Source organism: Alligator mississippiensis, chromosome 12 (assembly GCF_030867095.1).
Source record: "Alligator mississippiensis isolate rAllMis1 chromosome 12, rAllMis1, whole genome shotgun sequence".
Classification (NCBI taxonomy): domain Eukaryota; kingdom Metazoa; phylum Chordata; order Crocodylia; family Alligatoridae; genus Alligator; species Alligator mississippiensis.
Genome location: NC_081835.1, coordinates 20,150,365 through 20,168,860, shown reverse-complemented (window position 1 = coordinate 20,168,860; position 18,496 = coordinate 20,150,365). Strand labels below are relative to the sequence as shown.

Sequence of the window (18,496 nt, the reverse complement as noted above, 5' to 3'; positions counted from 1 at the left end):
GCCGGGCAGCAGCCCCAGCCCTGCCCACCTCCCTCCCTTACTATGGGGGCCTCAATCCCCTCTTCCCCTCCCCCCCCGGACAGATTTACTTGTGGGGAGCTGCTCTCCAGGTTGTCTGGTGGCCATGTGAATGTGTACATGCACATATGCATGTGGCACCCCCTGCCTGACCGCCTTCCTCCTGCTCCCCCCAGCCCCTTGCAGCCTGAAACTGCCAGCCTGCATGGAGAAATCCACCATTTCCCATGTTTTTCTCCTTTTTAAGGAAGAAAATCTGGGTTTTGCTCCTTAAAATGAAAATTCTGGGTTTTACTGCGTTTGTCCATGGTGAATAGAAAATCTGGATCTCTGGTGGTGAGCCTAAAATGATCTTGTGCAAATGAATGAAGATGTTGGCCAGACAGGTTCATGGCACCACGTCTCCTGTGTGTGGGGTCGTATCTGTTATCTGCATGTCCTTCTGCATTTGTATTTTAGCCATGAAAGTCTCCAAGATCAAAATGAATGCCATTCATGGGTTACTTTGTAGAGGGTGGACCAACCCCTTTGCATGGAAGGCAGATAGTCTGCCCTTCAATATGCTTGCATCCCTGTGGCAGAAATAATGCAGTAGATGAGGGTGGGTTCTAATAGGATCAGGCTGCACTGGAGAGGCAAGCGAAGCTAACAGTAGCAAGAGTGTATGGTTGTTCTTTTCTGTCTCTCTCTACATACAAAATAGATGGAGTTTGTATCTGAAAAAGTATTGGCAGCACAGGATTAATATGTGACAATGATTTAAATGAGGAAAGAGAAGCAACTTGGTAAGTTAAGAGCCATTTTCACAAGTCAAGGGCAGGCTGAGGGGGTAGGGAAAAAAAGAGGAAGCTTGTGGGAGATGCACTATCTGCAAGTGAAAGTGTCCTCCTTTTCTTTGTTTTTAACTGGGAAGAGTTTAGGCTGGAATGTACAACCTGGTCCCCAAGGAAATAGATGAAAAAATTAACAGGATTCAGTGCTTTGTCAACCTAATGCTAGAAGTTTCATAGTTTCTAGGATCGGAAGGGACCTGAACAGATCATCAAGTCCGACTCCCTGCCCTGGTCAGGAATGAATGCTGGGCAGGAACGACAGAAAGGAGGCGTGTGATCTGAAGTTCCCCATTCTGCATCCTCTACAGCCACTAGGTTTGCATAGTGATGCACTTTTCTGGCACTCTCCTTGGAGCAAAAGCAGAGTAGAAAGGAATGTTGTGCCGTGTCTGCATGAGGAATGGTATGTATGGTGCGTTTGTGAACTGGTGCCTGTCAAATACAATGAAAGTTTCTAAGTTGCCACACAAAATTAAATGAGATGCCCCTCCCTCCCCCGCAAAGCAGGTCTCACCTAGGACAATGTGGCATGAATATTTTAACTACTTTTAAGTAAAAAGAAGAGGACCTGTGCATCAGCTGTTCAGTCTGGAAAACTTACTTTGTAGCGAGAATAAAAAATTCCCCTTTACCTTTTTAGTTTACCCAAGAGAAGGCTAAGATGTGGCTTGATCATGGTCTTACAAGTACTTGCATTAGAAGAAATCAGGTGGTAGAAGTCTTTAAATTGGCAGACTAGGATAATGCAATCCAAGCAACTGGGCTGAGAGCTGAAGCTAAACCGGTGCAGGTGAGATGCAGATTTTTATAGTGGGGGTAAGTAGCCATTGGAGGAAATGAACTATGGATGTAACTCTCCAGCATGTGAAATTCTTAGATCCAGGCTTGACATCTTTCTGACAGATTTGTACCAATTCATACCAAAGTTATGGTCTTGATGCAGGGATCACTGTTATGCAGGTGGTCAGACTAGATAGTTCTGGTTACTTCTAGCTTGTGAATCTATGGGCTATTGTACAGATTGGTAAACCAAGCTTCAGGGATTGGCCCACTCTGCCCCAGTTACATGCTGACTTAATAGCAGAGCTGGAAAGAGCATCTTGGAGTCTGGGCCAAAATTCTCCCAGGTGCCAGTGTCTGCACTGAAGCTCTTCTGTTCTTAAACCCTCCAAGAAGTGGCCTGAATTTCAGAAATGCTGAGGAGTTGAGCTCCTGCTCACTCACTGCAAAGTGTTTCTGAGAATCAAGTTCTGCATTTAAGACCTTATATAAATGTAGAGGGGGGCTGGTTTTAGGCGGCCATTTTTCCCTGTTAAACCTTGTACCATGGCTCCTGCTCACTTTGTTCATGTTCTAATTACTGCCTCCTGTCAGGCTTAACGGTCCCTTGGCAGGACCGAGAAGAATGTTCCCTTGGCAGGACACTCTCCGAGCACTGTGGGACCAGGAGCACAAAAGCGTTGTGGGCAGAGATGCACAAGGTCTTCAGCGAAAGGAAGTTTTCCCACAGACTGCAAAGATCAAAACAATGCTGAATATCACAAAATCAAAAAGTCAGGCATCTAGAGGTGGCTGCCTGTTCTGGTGAATGGGCTTCACAAAGTCCTGCAAATCTACTTCAAGTAACCCTGTCAACCCGGTACTTAGGACTCTACTTGATGTCCTAATGCTTTGTACAGGCTGCTGTGGAGAAGCCTCAAAGATATGGACAGCAATTGGGCACCTAACATTCAATGAAAGCTTGAGGCAGTCACCTAACTTCCTCTTACCCTAATGGCTCCAGCAAGGAAGAAGGTCCAGCCCATTGAAGGTAACTTGCAGAGCTTGAGTAATCAGCACACCAAAACTTGGGTCTGGACTCAATAGATGTACATTGTGGGGGGCACTATTGATATGTTGCATGATATACAAATCAGGGGGATGCTACCAGTAAGCTCATTGCTCAGCAGATCTCAGCTGGGGCAATTGGTCCCTGCCTTTCTAACCCTATGGCTGGCTGGCTTAATTCCATTGAATCAAAAGACAGCAAGTATGAAGCAAGTTCATGGTAGGTATGTGCAGTGTCAAGGACCTCAATGCTTCCAGTTCTTTGCTGTGCTTTCCTTTTCCCTTCCTATGGCACAAGTTGAATAACAATAATAATCTTCTTTGTCTTGGCCCACAGGCCTTTGGACCCTGCTCTCTTTCAAAGGACTCTTCCATTGGTACTTTCTTCTGACATCTAGTGCCGAACGCTAATGAGGATGTAAACCCCTGTTATTCCTAAGCCTATTATAGGCTTCAGTGGATTATGTGGTGATATTAGTCAACTGAGATAAAGCTAACGGCTACATTACAAGACTGGCTAATAACCCAACATGGAAAAGAATTGGGTCCTTTTTCTTGAAACTGAAATGACCAGTTTTGCCCTGCTCTCATTCTCATTTGGAGGCTAAAAGGGAGTCTCCTTTTGGGGAGCAAGAGCAGATTAGCTAAATCATTGTTTTACATGCGGGCAGACTTGCTCTTGGAGCAAACTGGGCACAGCTGTGATTGTATCCCAGATAACCTGGTGTCCTACGAACACTGTCCAGGAGAATCTCTTCCCTGATAATATCCACCTCTGCTCAGCTCTTTTTGGCATGGAAAAAAGGGAATCTCTCTTTGCCAGAGAAACGACAACCTTTTCTCCTGCATGTGATTAGAAATCAGTTCTAGTGGGGGGAAAAAAAAATTCAAAGTCAGTCGTGATGCCTTGCTGATAAGATCCAGATTGAATCACAGACACTTTGGGAGCCATGAAATTTGAAACAGATGCAGCTTTTGGCACAATGATTTGTTTCTAGAGTATATTTTTTTACTGTGCTCCTGGTCTTCTTTATTTTCATCTGGAAGCCCTGACTAATGCCACTGTGGTAGGGTCTGGATAACAGCCTACCAGACAGTCTAGTCCTGGTTAGCACTGTGTGCCTAGGTCTCCCTATTACTGCTCAGTTTTTCAGAGACCTAACTCACTCCCTAGACAAAATCTGATGTCATTACAAGAGGGAGCCTCATAAAGCTGGCTAGCTTTCAGAGCAGAGGTGCTTATATTTCTATGGAAGCCAGAATATCCCTTCAGCTGACTAGGAAAGGGTGTCGAGAACAGCACCTGTACTGCACAGATGGGGAAGCAATGGAGCCAGCAGCCTTGCTGCCATGGAAGGGAGTGTTCCCAATATGTTTACTAGCTCTAGCTATCGCGTGTGTTTGTATGTGTGTTCACCACATTGTCTGGAGCCTTTTGCTCTTTAAATATGCTCTGTGGACAGAGGATTAAAATGCTTTGTGGACAAATTGGAGAGAATCCAGTGGAGAGCAACAAAAATGGTGAGGGGGCTAGGGGACATGCTGAGGAAAGACTGAGGGAACTGGGCTTATTTAATCTAGAGAAGAGAAGACTGAGAGGGGATTTAATAGCAGCCTTCAACTACCTGAAGGGGGGTTCAAAATAGGATGGAGCTGAACTGTTTTCAGTGGTGGCAGAAAACAGAACAAGGAGCAACGGTCTCAAGTTGCAGCAAGGGAAGTTTAGGTTCAATGTTAAGAAGAATTTTCTCACTAGGAGGGTAGTAAACCACTGGAACCGGTTACCCAGAGAGGTGGTGGAAGCTCCATCCTTGGATGTTTTCAAAACCTGGCTAAACAAAGCTTTGGCTGGGATGATCTAGTTGGGGATGGTCATGCTTTGAGCAGGGGGTTAGAATAGATGACCTCCAGAGGTCCCTTCCAACCCTAAATTTCTATGATTTTATAAAACAGCACCTGAGGATGGTCATGGAGGGGCAGGAGCATTCTTCAGTTGCCCATTTCCCCCCCACTACTGCTACCTGCCTTCCAGCAGCAGCTTGTTTGCTTGTGTGTCAAGAACCTGGATCTTCCTGATGGGCTCTTCTAAAGGGAGCTTGCAGCTTGATTCTGCTATTGATGGAGAAGCCCACAGTGACACTCAGGTGAGAAGTAGCTTTACAAAGCCTTCTCCCACTTCCTTCCCAAGGCTCAGCTTGCCTCAAAGCCCACCTGCTACACTGCTGGAGGGCTTCCCTCCCTTGCAACTGAGTCCCTGTTTCTGTATTACTCCCTTTCTTCTATGGTTGGGGCCCAGCTATTCCCATTTAGAAGCCCATGCCCAGCTCATTGCTGCATGTGGAGGGTTTTGTGCAAGCAAGAACCAGGGCCCACTGGGTACTTTTAGTGTCTGCCTCTGGCTGATCTTGGAAAATAGAGAAGATGACTCTGGAATGAGAGGACCTGGGATACCCAGCTATTGAAATGGACAAGGCACTAAAGGGATCATCCTGACCTGGCCTTTTGGAGGAGATGGGCTGACACAATACTGCCATCCCAACCTCTTCTAATTCTGTGTTCACAGCTCTCTCTGAGAGAAGCAACTTGAGTTCTATCTTTCCCTCTCTTTTTAAGTGTCCATGAGGAAGACAAGTTGGAGCAGAGCCAGTGTTGAGGCTTTAGGCCTGAACATGGAAACAAGTCCTGCGCACATCTGTAGCACCCTTTTATTAACATGTAGTTTTATTGCAGTGGTACCTATGGGCTCTAAGGAGGGGCCAATTGCTTCTGGTGCTGTGCCAGCATAAATCCAGGAATTCAGTGCTTTGCAAAGGTAAATACATGTATCCATTGTACAGATGGAATAACTGAAGTTCATGGCAGCTAATGGACTTTATACCAACAGGAGTAGAATCCATATCCTCTCTTCATACCAATCAATCACAGTCTTTCTCTGCAAAGATTTACTAACTCGCTCCCATGTCCAAAATGTTCTCTATCCATGTTGTACTCTTTTCTTATCTCTTCCACACACATCTGTGTTCACTGGAGGTGGTAATAATACAACTGCTTGTTTGGTGCCTACAGCTGGGTTTTCAGTGACTTACAGTTTGCAATGAGATATGTAGGATAGTAATAAGAGGCTGCAGCTTGCACCCTATGTATGTGGCTTGTAATGTGCCCTAGCAATACAAACTAGTGAGAGCTGGTCATCTTCAAGTTTCCATCTCAGCCAAAAATGTAGATAATGCTCCATAAAAACAAGACCTAGCTTTCTATTTAACCTGCTCTGCCCTTCTGGAAGGTTAGGTTGGAGTCTTCCTTGTCTTCTCCTGCCTACTTATTTCTCTTTGCAGTAGAAAATTAAACAAAGTTCCATTTCTTGTATCTCTTATCCAGTGTATAAGATCCAGCTCCTGTATATCCTGATTGGTTGCTTATGATGTAATGTCACCTGTGGTGGGACTGGTATTAACATTACGTTCTAAAATGCTGATGTCTGTGTGTGTTTGTGGGATTTCAAAGCAAACAGAGGCTCTCTCCCTGCCATATAAATTTCCCTTTCAACTGGGAGACTTAAAGGAGCCTCAGAAGCATTGAGCTGCAGCTGCCCCTTGCCTGCTTTGTGTTCCTCTGTTTAAACAGGTGCTAAAGTGTCATGGTAGTAATGTGCCAGACTGGGCACAGTGGTCTCTATCTGTGTTGTATAATTGGATTTTATGAGTTGGGAGGATCACTCTGTTATTTCATACAGAAATGTGAATGTAAGAATAATAGTGACACTGTAGCACTTAATGGGTTCAAGCCTATTTTCCTTGAGTAAATAATGAGTGGCTGGCTCCTCTTCTGTATGCAAGACCTCAGGCTTTTCTCAGTAGTTATTACTGTAAGCTGGCATTTTTAAACGCTAATAGTGCCATGGCTTTTGCAGGTGGGCACAGGGCAGTGACCATGGTTTGGGAACTGGGGAAGTTGGATTTATAATGCAAGGCACTACAGCATCTGCCTTTTTGGCTCCACAGAATGAGAGGGGAGGTCTAAACTCCAGCCTTTGAACCTCCAAGACAATAAGCCAGATGACTCAATGTCCAATGCTAGGCACTGGTGTGAGTGAAGAGGGGTGGTTTCTCTCCATTGTGATAATAGGGACAATGAGGCTCTGATTGGAATTCTCTTCCTAGCTCAGCTTCTATTAAATCACTGCAGCAGCTGAGCATTGGCTTGTGCCATCCACATGCCAGGGCCAGGGGTGGTCAGGGCTGTACCACTGGAAGCCATCATTGGAGCTGGCAGTGGAGTATTAACTGTTAGGATGCCACTAGCCTTTGTCAGCTATCTGAAGGAATAAATGTGGATGGCTCTTCTCCAGCAGCCCAGCTATGACTGGAAGGCAAACTCTTGGAAAGGTTTCAGTTCCCGAAAGAAGGCTGGGGTTGAATATAAAGTCTCTGTAAGAGCCAATTTGTTTTTGCAAGTATCAGTTGATCTACGCCTCTCTGCCCTGTACGAGATGTTGTGTGTCCCCACTTCTGCAGGCGGGGAGAGGGAAGCAAAAGGCTGCTATGTAGTCACAGCCAAAGAGGAGATCATTGTGGGGCCAGAGCAGATTTTAGCAGTTGCTGGTTCCATCTCCTCTGCCAAACCCGATCCAAGAACCGACTCGGTCTTTAGGCGGGGAGCAGGACCCCCTGCATGAAGCCAAGATGAGCTTTTCACCATGTATTTTTAAAAGATCCTCATCGCTCAGAGCACAAATTGATCACTAACTGCCTGGGCTCTGAAACAAAACATCTGCCTAGAGGGGAAGTTGGCTTAATTGTCTGCTGTGGGAGTTTCTTGTGCTCTCCCCCGCGGCTCTGGGATTAGCTGTTGTCAGAGGTCATCACCAGCGGCAGGATGCTGGATCCCAGGTCTCATCCAGCCACTAGGCCGAGGCTCAGGAAGCAGAGGGAGGGCTGTGATCGAAGAGGGAGAGATGTAGGCAAGCCCCAACCTGTTTTAAGGTGGTTTCCCCTACCTCTTTCCATGTACTACACGATAAAGACCATTCTGGCAGGGTGGGCAAGCTTGGAGAAGCGACAGGATGACATCCTGCATTAGACTCGAGTCAAAGAGGGCTGCACTGTGTAATTTGTCTGGAAGGCTGTTTCCAGGAAACAGCTGATGAAAGGGAGCCCGGAGGTTGCTGTAATACATCAATTAGCCTCTTCCGAGAAGAAGCATTGCATCTGGCGATTAACGGAGGCTGGCGCTCGGGCAGCGTGGGAGGCAGTGGAGGAAAGATGATTTCCTTGCGGGCGTGACCTGCCCCGGCCATCCACTCAAACACGGCTCTGGCCCCCGCTGTCTCCCCGCGGCTCCCGGCGCGTGTGCCGGATTTTCTGGTTTTAATTTCGGCTGATAACGGGAGCCGGGACAAGGGTCAGGGTCACGCTGCGGCTGTGGGAGGAGCCACGGTGGCCAAGTGGGAGCATAGCAACTAGGGTCTGGATTAAGAAGTTAGTGACTAAGCGCTGCTGGGAACAGGTGCCAGCGGGGATGGAGCGGGTGTAGCCTCCCTGGAGCCCGTGTGTGTGTGGGGTAGGGGATGGGGCTGGGCTGGGGCTGAGGCGTGCTGGACCTGCCGGGAAGAGGCGGCGGCTGGCGGCGCTCGCCTGAAGCCGAGCAGGAGGCCGGGCAGGGCAGGGCAGGGCAGGGCAGGGCAGGGCAGGGGGCCGGCGGCGGCTTCAGCACCGCGGCCAGCTCCCGCCCGCCCTCCTGCCCTCAGCCAAGATGGCGGCGGCGGCGGCTTGATGCCGCCTGCGCCGGGCGGGCGCTACCACGGCGCGGGCTGGGCGGGGGGGGAGGGCGGAGCGCACCATCGGGGCAGCCGGGAGCCATGTTGGGGCTGCGGGAGGCGGCGCAGCGGCGGGGCAGCGCGGGCCGCGCGCGGGGAGGCGGCCGCGGCAGCAGCACCGGGCGCCGCCGCTCCTAGATGCGGGGCCGGGGCTGGGGCCGGGGGGCGCAGCATGGCTGAGCCGAGCCGGGCGGTGCTGCTGCTGCTGCTGCTTCTGCTGCCGCCGCCGCCGCCTTTGTTCCCCGGGGCCGGGGCCGGGGCTTCAGCACCAGGCGCGGCGCGGACAGCTCCCGGCGCGGCGCGTTCAGCACCCCGCGGGGCGTGGACAGCGCCGGCGCTCCGGGGCCGCGGGGCCGGGGCCGGGGCCGGGGCCCGGGCGCGGCGCGCAGCCAACCGGCACCCGCAGTTCCCGCACTACAACTACCAGGTGCAGGTGGCCGAGAACCAGCCCCCGGGGACGCCGGTGCTGGCGGCGGCGGCGGCGGACCCGGACGCGGGCGAGGCGGGGCGCCTGGCCTACTCGCTGGCCGCGCTGATGAACAGCCGCTCGCTGGAGCTGTTCCGCATCGACCCGCGCAGCGGGCTCATCGCCACCACGCGGGCGCTGGACCGGGAGAGCATGGCCCTGCACTACCTGCGCGTCACGGCCACGGACCACGGCACGCCGCGCCTCTCGGCCACCGCCATGGTGGCCGTGGCGGTGGCAGACCGCAACGACCACGACCCCGTGTTCGAGCAGGGCGAGTACCGCGAGACCATCCGGGAGAACGTGGAGGAGGGCTACCCTATCCTGCAGCTGCGGGCCACAGACGCGGACTCGCCACCCAACGCCAACATCCGCTACCGCTTCGTGGACGAGCGCGCCGCCCATGCTGTCTTCGAGATCGACCCCCGCTCTGGGCTCATCACCACCAGCGGCCCGGTGGACAGGGAGATGATGGAGAAGTACGCGCTGGTGGTGGAGGCCAGCGACCAGGGGAAGGAGCCTGGCCCCCGGTCAGCCACGGTGAAGGTCTACATCACCGTCCTGGATGAGAACGACAATGTCCCGCAGTTCAGCGAGAAGCGCTACATTGTCCAGGTGCGGGAGGACGTACGGCCCCACACAGAGATCCTGAGAGTGACGGCCACTGACTTGGACAAGGACAACAACGCGCTGGTTCACTACAACATCATCAGTGGCAATAGCAGGGGCCAGTTCTCCATTGACAGCGTGACCGGGGAAATACAGGTGGTGGCGCCTCTGGATTTCGAGGTGGAACGTGAGTACGCCCTGAGGATCCGTGCCCAGGATGCAGGGCGCCCTCCCTTGTCTAACAACACAGGCATGGTCAGCATCCAAGTGGTGGACATTAATGACCATGCCCCAATCTTTGTCAGCACCCCATTTCAAATCTCTGTGCTGGAAAATGCCCCCCTGGGCCATTCTGTGATCCACATCCAGGCAGTGGACGCAGATTATGGGGAAAACTCTCGCCTGGAATACAAACTGACGGGGGTCTCAGCCGATACCCCCTTTGTGGTGAACAGCGCCACTGGATGGATCACAGTGAGTGGCCCGCTGGACCGAGAGTCAGTGGAACATTACTTTTTTGGGGTGGAGGCTCGGGACCACGGTTCTCCATCCTTATCTGCCTCTGCCAGTGTCACCATCACAGTCATGGACGTGAATGACAATCGCCCTGAGTTCACCCAGAAGGAGTATTTCATCCGTCTGAATGAAGATGCCGCGGTGGGGACCAGTGTTCTCAGTGTCACTGCAATTGACCGGGATGTGAACAGTGCCATCAGCTACCAGATAACTGGGGGGAACCCACGCAACCGCTTCTCCATCAGCACTCAGGGCGGTGTGGGACTGATCACCCTCTCTCTGCCCCTGGACTATAAGCAGGACAGGAGCTATGTGCTTGCGGTGACTGCCTCTGACCGGACCCTGCATGACATCTGCCACGTCCATATCAACATCACAGATGCCAACACCCATCGGCCAGTGTTCCAGAGCGCCCACTATTCGGTGAGTGTCAATGAGGACCGTCCAGTGGGCAGCACAATAGTAGTGATCAGTGCTACTGATGATGATGTGGGGGAAAATGCCAGGATCACTTATTACCTAGAGGACAACATTCCTCAGTTTCGCATTGATCCAGACTCAGGGGCCATCACCTTGCAGGCAGAGCTGGACTATGAAGACCAGGTGACCTACACTTTGGCCATCACTGCCAAGGATAATGGCATTCCTCAGAAAGCGGACACCACCTATGTAGAAATCATGGTGAATGATGTAAATGATAATGCCCCCCAGTTTGTCAGTGCTCACTATCAAGGCATCATCTCTGAGGATGCCACGCCATTCACCAGTGTGCTCCAGATCTCTGCCACTGACCGGGATGCTCATACCAACGGGCGGGTACAATACACCTTCCAGAATGGTGAGGATGGAGATGGGGATTTCACCATAGAGCCCACCTCTGGGATTATCCGCACCGTCCGCAGGCTGGACCGGGAGAGCGTTCCTGTCTATGAGTTGACTGCCTATGCTGTGGACAGGGGGGTGCCTCCTCAGAGAACCCCAGTTCACATACAAGTCACTGTTCAGGATGTGAATGACAATGCTCCTGTTTTCCCAGCTGAAGAATTTGAAGTCTTGGTGAAGGAGAACAGCATTGTAGGCTCTGTAGTAGCCCAGATCACAGCTGTTGACCCAGATGAAGGGCCCAATGCCCAAATTATGTATCAGATTGTGGAAGGCAACATCCCCGAGATCTTCCAGATGGACATCTTTTCTGGGGAGCTCACTGCCTTGATTGACCTGGATTATGAGACAAAGCCTGAGTATGTAATTGTGGTCCAGGCCACATCAGCTCCTTTGGTCAGCAGAGCCATGGTCCACATCAAACTCATTGACCAAAATGACAATAGTCCTGTCCTTAAGAATTTCCAGATACTCTTCAATAACTATGTCTCCAACAAGTCCAACACCTTCCCTTCTGGTGTGATAGGGAAGATCCCTGCCTATGATCCAGATGTGTCTGACAGGCTTTTCTACACCTTTGAACGGGGAAATGAACTGCACTTGTTGATTGTAAATCAGTCAAGCGGTGAGCTGAGGCTGAGCCGAAAGCTGGACAACAACCGTCCCCTGGTGGCCTCCATGCTGGTGACTGTGACAGGTATGATGTTTAAACTCTTTGTGTGACTGAGATGGTGGGAATGTTTCCTAGACATGTCTGAGTGGTTCTGGGCTGGGTGCTTCAACATGTATATTGCAGTGCTGGGTTGTTAGTGTTTGGACCATTATTTCATTTAAAATGAGACATGTTTAGGGGCTGTGAGAGCATTCACTTTACTAGAGTACCTTTGTTTGAGCACCAAGGGTGTTGATGACATGCAAAAACAAAGCACTGTTATTCAGCTAGATGATCAGTTAGTTCCATCTGAATCTGGTGGCTAGGTAGTTTTTTGACATACTTTCTAGTCAGCGTGAGTATCTGTGACACACTCCAGAGGATACTGCCCTGCAAAGCAAGCTGTTTTCCCTGGTGGCTAAACAGACTGCTTCTGCTAGCTCCTGGGTGCGTCTGATACAAGGCTGAATATACTACATTTACTTTGCTTTGAGTCCCTGCTGAGGCAGGGAGCAAGCCCGCTGTCTGTGCTGTGCTCCCAGCCCTTCTTGGTTCAGTATGGGTGTCAAACTCATCCCTTTTAAAATGAACTGGTTCATGTATTTACATTCAACATTTTCCTCTTGGTTCCAACTCCCCCTGCTTCTATTCTCCCCCCTATCCCCAAACAGGGCTTTCATTGACGTTCTGACTGTAGAGAGGTGATGACTGCAGGGCATTTTAGGGTTAAAGGCTCCAGAGCAGTTTCACAAATGTTGACTTCTGGTTTTGAGTCTGAGTTACTCCACGTGCAGAAGCTGGGTCTATGAGCAATCTCACTAGAGGCATAGACTAAGGTGTTAATTGTGCTCCCTATGTTGTCTGTGTGGGCTGTTCTGCGGAGTACATCACACATTCTACTGACTGTACCTGTGACCCTGTAATGTGGGGAAGCATTAGGCCCACTGTACAGGTGAAGATAAGAAGCACAGGCAGACTGAGGCACTCACCCAAAGTCTCACAGGAAACAGAGCCAGGATTTGAACACAGAGCTCCTGAACACTGGCCCTTTGCTTTTTACCACCAGAGCATCTTGCCTACCTTGTGGAAGGTGTTCTCTGACACGGAGTCCTGATTTGTGCCAAGTAACCCATGTGTGACTTGCTGAATGAGAACTGGGAGGTGCCCATTTGAAGGGGGTCACTGACACTTGTGCTGAAGTTCTCCATCTGTGCCTAGGGAGGCTTACATTATTCATGCCTTGCCATAGATCCATAGCTGCCATCTAACCCTCCTCCCATCCCCCACCCACTTGCTTAGCTGGGGGGAGCTGGAAAAATAAAGATCTCATTCCCTTCAGAAGATGGAGTGTGGGCTTTACGTGGTGATCCGTTTCCGCACTGCCCTGTGGAGCCAGATACAGCTCGTCACCAAATTGGGGTTCTTTAGGGGTTAATTATAACTGCAGGGCAGGGTGATATCACATTGAGGCACGCACACATGCTGATTGCTAGAGATGGGGGAAGCTGGGTTGACCTTTCTCGCTTCTGCCTGAGCGTGTTTATGCAGGCTTTGCCTCGGCACTCACTTAACCCTGCACAAAGGCAGGCGGAAATCACGTCCTGAGGTCTTGCCGTCAACTGCCTTAGAACAAGAAGGCTCTTCAAAATTACTGTGCTGTCATTTTCCAGCGGAAATGAGAAGAGAGAAGGCTGAGCTCATGGATGAGGGGAGGAGGGTGGAAAAGAAACAAGGGAACAGAGCCTTAGCGGGTGGAGGGGGGGCAGGAGAGCAAAGCAGGGATGTGCCTTTGTTGGCATTGGTGCTATCTCAGAGGTTAGGCCCAGTTCTATTAAACTCTCACTTTCTTGTGTCCCTTCCATTTTATTATTCTGTAGTTCACTGAGCTCTACCAGGCACATGGTGCTAAATAAATGTGTGCGGGAGCCCCATGGCTGCAGCCTAAATTGACACCAAATTATCACCGTTTTAAAGAAGGGACTTAGAGCCGTGGGCAGAAGTGATTGAAACAAGATTAAAATTTCCCTGCCTTCTTTGTTAGCATCCGTTACTTCCCAAAGTGCCTGTAAGGACACCAGATGCATTCTGTGAGCCCATTTGCTCCTGCAGATTCACAGTAATGAAAGCCTGTTTCCACGGTACCCTGAGCTCTTAGCACGTAACTGTCCAAGAACGTTCCGTATATCCAAGAAGCTTCCATTTCTGTTTGTAGGATTTTGTTTGGTCTCTGGGAAGGCACCAGGGGGCTACAGGCTGGACTGAAAGCTAGAATATGGATAGATACTATTCAATCGAAGGGCAAGTGCTTTTTCTGTTGCCATCTCTGGTTGGTTGCTTTGCTGCTCGTATTTATTACCTACCACAACCTTCTGTCTGCCAAGGTTCATAATGTGTGAAGTGGAATGGAAGACATAAAGTGGTGCTATTCCACAAAGACTGAAATGACAAACCCCGTGACTGACAGCACAAATGATAGAATTGTTTGGATCAGGGAAAGGGAGGGTCTCAGTCAGAGCAGCAGGTTTCAAAGAGAATGTCATCCCTTGGGAGGGGATGGGTAGTTTCTCCTGCAGGCACTTTTATAATCCCTGTGGAAGGCTCTGTCATAGATTTCATAGACATTAGGGCTGGAAGGGACCTCGGAAGATCATTGAGTCCAGCCCCCTGCCCCAGGGGCAGGAAGTCAGCTAGGGTCAAAGGATCCCAGCAAGATAAATGTCCAATGTTTCTTAAAAAAGTCCAGAGTAGGTGCTTGCACCACCTCTGGATGAAGTCTATTCCAGGCCTTGGGGGCTCAGACAGTAAAGAAGTTTTCTCCTTTTGTCCAGCCTAAAATGGTCTTGGAGGAGTTTGTGACCGTTTGACCTTGTCATCCCTTGGGGCGTTCTGGTGACCAGGCATTCCTGCAGATCCTGATGCACACCCCAATGTACTTATAGGCAGCCACTAAGTCTCCCCTGAGCCTATGCATTTCCATAAGGCCTGTTCTCTGATCATGTGTGTGACTCTCCTTTGGACTCTCTCAAGCTTTTCCACATCCTTTTAAAATTGTGGAGCCCATAATTGGATGCAGTACTCCAGCCGTGGCCTAACCAAGGCTGCGTACAGTGGGAGTGGCATCCTGAGATTTGCTTGAGAAGCATCTATGGATGCAAGCCAAAGTTTTGCTCACTTTACCAGCTGCAACATTTCATTGGTGGCTCATGTTCATCTTCTGTTCAGTCATGACCCCCAAGTCCCTTTCGGCCATAGTCGCACTGCCGAGCCTATAAGCGTGATGCAAGCTTTTTTTCCCCCGAGGTGGAGTACCTAGAATTTTTTCGGTGTTGAATGTCATCAGGTTTTTATCTGCCCATTTTCTGAGCCTGTAAAGGTTGGCCTGGAACATCAGTCTACCTCAGGTGTGGACACTTTACCCCAAAGTTTGGAGTCATCAGCGAACTTGGCCAGTCCACTTCTAGCACCAAGGTCTACATTGTTAATAAAGATATTAAAGAGTATCGGTCCAAGGATGGAGCCTTGCAGGACACCACTGGTCACTGAGTGCCATGATTATGTGTGGGGCTGGACTCGATGATCTTCTGAGGTCCCTTCCAGCCAGAATGTCCGGATGTCTATGAAATTATTTAGTTCCATTGACTGCTACTCTCTGGGTCCGACCTAGGAGCCAACTCCCCGCTATCAAACTGTGATGTAGCCGAGGACACAGTTGGCCAATTTTTCCATGAGGGAGATCATGGGACACCAGATCAAAGGCTTTTTTAAAGTCCAGATATATGACGTCAATCTCTTCTCCCTTGTTCAGGTGGTATGTCACCTGGTCATAGAAGGAAATGAGATTGGTCAGGCAAGACCTACCCGTAACAAACCCTTACTGGTTATCCCTCAGGATGTTGCCATCAGCCAGTTTGTCAAGAATGGTCTCTTTGATAATTTTTTCCAAGATCTTCCCAGGGCTAGAGGTCAGGCTGATAGGCCTGTAGTTCCCCGGACCTACTTTCCTCCCTTTCTTGAAGATAAGGCACCACATTGGTGCTTCTTCCAATCTTTGGGCACTTTGCCTGAGCGCCACAAGTTCTTGAAGAGCCATGCCAGTGGCTGAGCTATGATGCGTCCCAGCTCCTTAAGTACCCTGGGGTGCAAACTGTCTGGACCAGCTGGCTTGAAGGTGTCCAGCCTCCCAAGCTGTTCATTTACATGTCCTACAGTAATGTAGGGTATAAATTTACCCTCACCCTGGCCATCCCGCAGCATGTTAAGCAGGGCGGTCCCTTTGGGCTGGTGAAAAACCAATGCAACATACCCATTAAGCAGGTTGGCTTTTTCCTGGGTGTTGGTTGTCAGTTGTCCCATTTGGTTTAGCAGGGGTCCAATGTTACCCTTGTTTTTCTTCCAACTCCCCACATATCTAAAAAAGGACTTTTTATTGTCCTTGATGCATGTAGCCAGTTGGAATTCAGTTGCAGCCTTGACTTCCCTGGTTTGCTCCCTACAGGACCAGTGCAGAATTCTTCTTCTCTGGAGTGATTCCAGACTTCCATCTTTTATAGGTCTCTCTTTTTAGATGCAGGAGGTCCACTAGTTCCCTGCAGAGCCAAGGGGGCTGCTGCGCCCTTTTGCTGCCTTTCCTCCGAGATAGGATGGGCATCACTTGTGTTTTCAGGATCGCTCCCTTGAGGAGCAACCACTCATCCTGAACTCCCCTCCCCGTCAAGTCATGGTCCCTTAGGGCCTTGCCAACAAGCCTCCTGAGCTTGTCAAAGTCAGCTTTCCTGACTGTCAAACATGCCCAATACCCAAAGAGGCTGGATGCATTTTTCTACAGAGCCAGTCAGTATTGGCCTCATCTGTAGATGAAATTCACTCTGTGTGCTTGGCTCATGGCTGCTGTTGAGACAGGGTGCTGGATTAGATGGGCCATTGGTCTAAACTGGTAGGGCAGCTCCCTTCAGCAAGGAGCGTGGTGGTAGCTGGCATTTCACATGGGACTTCCTTCATCTCAGCAGTGCTTGAGATCTTTCACAGTGGGTACAGGTGCCCAGGACTGTCCACTTCTTGGAATATGGCAAGGGTACATGGATTGTAACTTGAGAGTCTGCTGTAGCTGTTCTGGCTTGTGTTCTCTGCACCAGTAACTTGCTTCTACCACATGGCAGGAGCCCAAGATCTTGCAGTAGCCAACCAGGCTGCTGGTATTTCCAGGCTGGTCTGTTACAATGTACTTTATTTAGGACTGCTTCTGAAGTCCATCATGAAAAACCAACTGAGTGTTTAGCTACTTGCAGCATTAGAGGGAGGGCTCACGATGAGCATTTAATAGTTGTGTTCAGGTCTCTGAACTAGCTGCCTTTTTGCTTTGGTCTCATGGTCACAGTTTCATGTTGTTCATCATGTGCTAGACCTGAAAGGGCTAGGGCAGTTATCCAAGGCAGTTTTCATTGTATATCTCAGCCTAGCAGCTGAAATCACCTGGGATTAATTTGTTATTGGACCCTATACTTAAACACTTTGAGTCAAATCCCTCCTCTGTAGCCAGCAAAGTTCCTCCAGGGCTTATTTCCCTCTCCATTAAAGTTTTCTTATGCAGGGCCCCACCTTTGGTATTTAAGTCCATTAGAGACTAGTGGCTGGTGGGCGCAATGTAGAACTTGTGTATTTAGCTTAGCTGCTCACTACCAATTTTGTAGCATCTTTGGAAGTGGTATTTTAATCTCTGCATTTAAAGATGTCAAGGTTAGAGGCATAGTGATTAAATTAATGACAATACACTATAAAAGTCCAGTTGGACCAGATTTGCAAGGTCTCTTAATTCCCTGAAATGATCATCAGCAATTTAGAAAAAGCTGCTGCTGATACCTAATGGTAAAATGGTAACATTCATCTAAAAATCTCTCTTTCCTTTTTTTTTTAATCCTGAAGATAGTTCCACAAGCCATCATCCTAGGAGTTTCTCCTGCTCCTTATTCCCACTCTTCAAAGTCATCCTTTTCTACTTCTAAGGTCATAATCATCTCTTTGGTAACTAATTGCGATGCCAAAAGAATGATTATGACATAGAACAGGGAAATAAATATCAGTGGTCACTGATTTCCCTAAAAACTAAAATCCTGGAGGAAATGTAGAAAAGCTTGTTTTTAGGTGACTTTTTTCTGAATGAAATGTTTTCTATGAGGCATTGGTTTGTGGGTCCCTGCCTGGAGAGCTAGGTAAGGTAATGGAAAGGTAGGTGTGTTGCAGCCTTGATAAGTACAGACTATTTTAACATTGGCTTTGCTCTGGGCGCCAGGAGAGAAGGTAAGATGCTGTTTGGGGATGAGTGACTACCAAGATATTTAAGCTTGAATGTTCAGCACATAATGGCATCTGACTACAAGCTGCTCCCTTGTGCTCGTTGTTATAGAAGAGTCTGCCTGCTGCTTCCACGGGTAGCACTGGTTGTGATGTGGCCATAATCATCTCATAACGTTGTGTCTAAGGATGGAGGGATTGAGAACAGAGATCTTAATGGGATTGGAGTGGGGTGGTGCTTTGGTTTTTGCTGGCTCTGCCTTAACTCCTGTCTTTAGTTTTGTGCCTAAATATGTTTCGCTTGATATAGCTCATTTAAACTGGCAACTTTCGCTGAATTCAAGGAGACAATGTAGAACTATAGCAACCAAGGGCCTGCCCCAGGGTAATCGGTACCCTGCACATACTGGAGGGAAACCAACAGAGTATCTCTGTCCTCACACCCAACAAGAGGTCACTTTGCTGACAGTCTTTTAACCTGGGCCTACATTTCTGAGAGTAGCCGACAACCATGGCAACTGGGTATATTCTGTGAGACTAAGACAGTGATTACTGGAGCTGGCATTTGTGGGTTTGGGAAGAGGAACTCT

At 49.4% G+C, this 18,496-nt stretch overlaps 1 protein-coding gene across 1 annotated transcript in view; it reads left to right on the top strand.

Moving 5' to 3' along the window:
* The first annotated feature begins 2,624 nt into the window (after positions 1 to 2,624).
* CELSR3 (cadherin EGF LAG seven-pass G-type receptor 3) overlaps positions 2,625 to 18,496 on the top strand; it is a 103,752-nt gene continuing 87,880 nt past the window's right edge. The window contains exons 1-2 of the mRNA XM_059715998.1: positions 2,625 to 2,661; positions 8,760 to 11,663. Of these exons, the coding sequence (XP_059571981.1) occupies positions 2,625 to 2,661; positions 8,760 to 11,663 (2,941 nt within the window). The remainder of the gene's footprint in view (positions 2,662 to 8,759; positions 11,664 to 18,496) is intronic.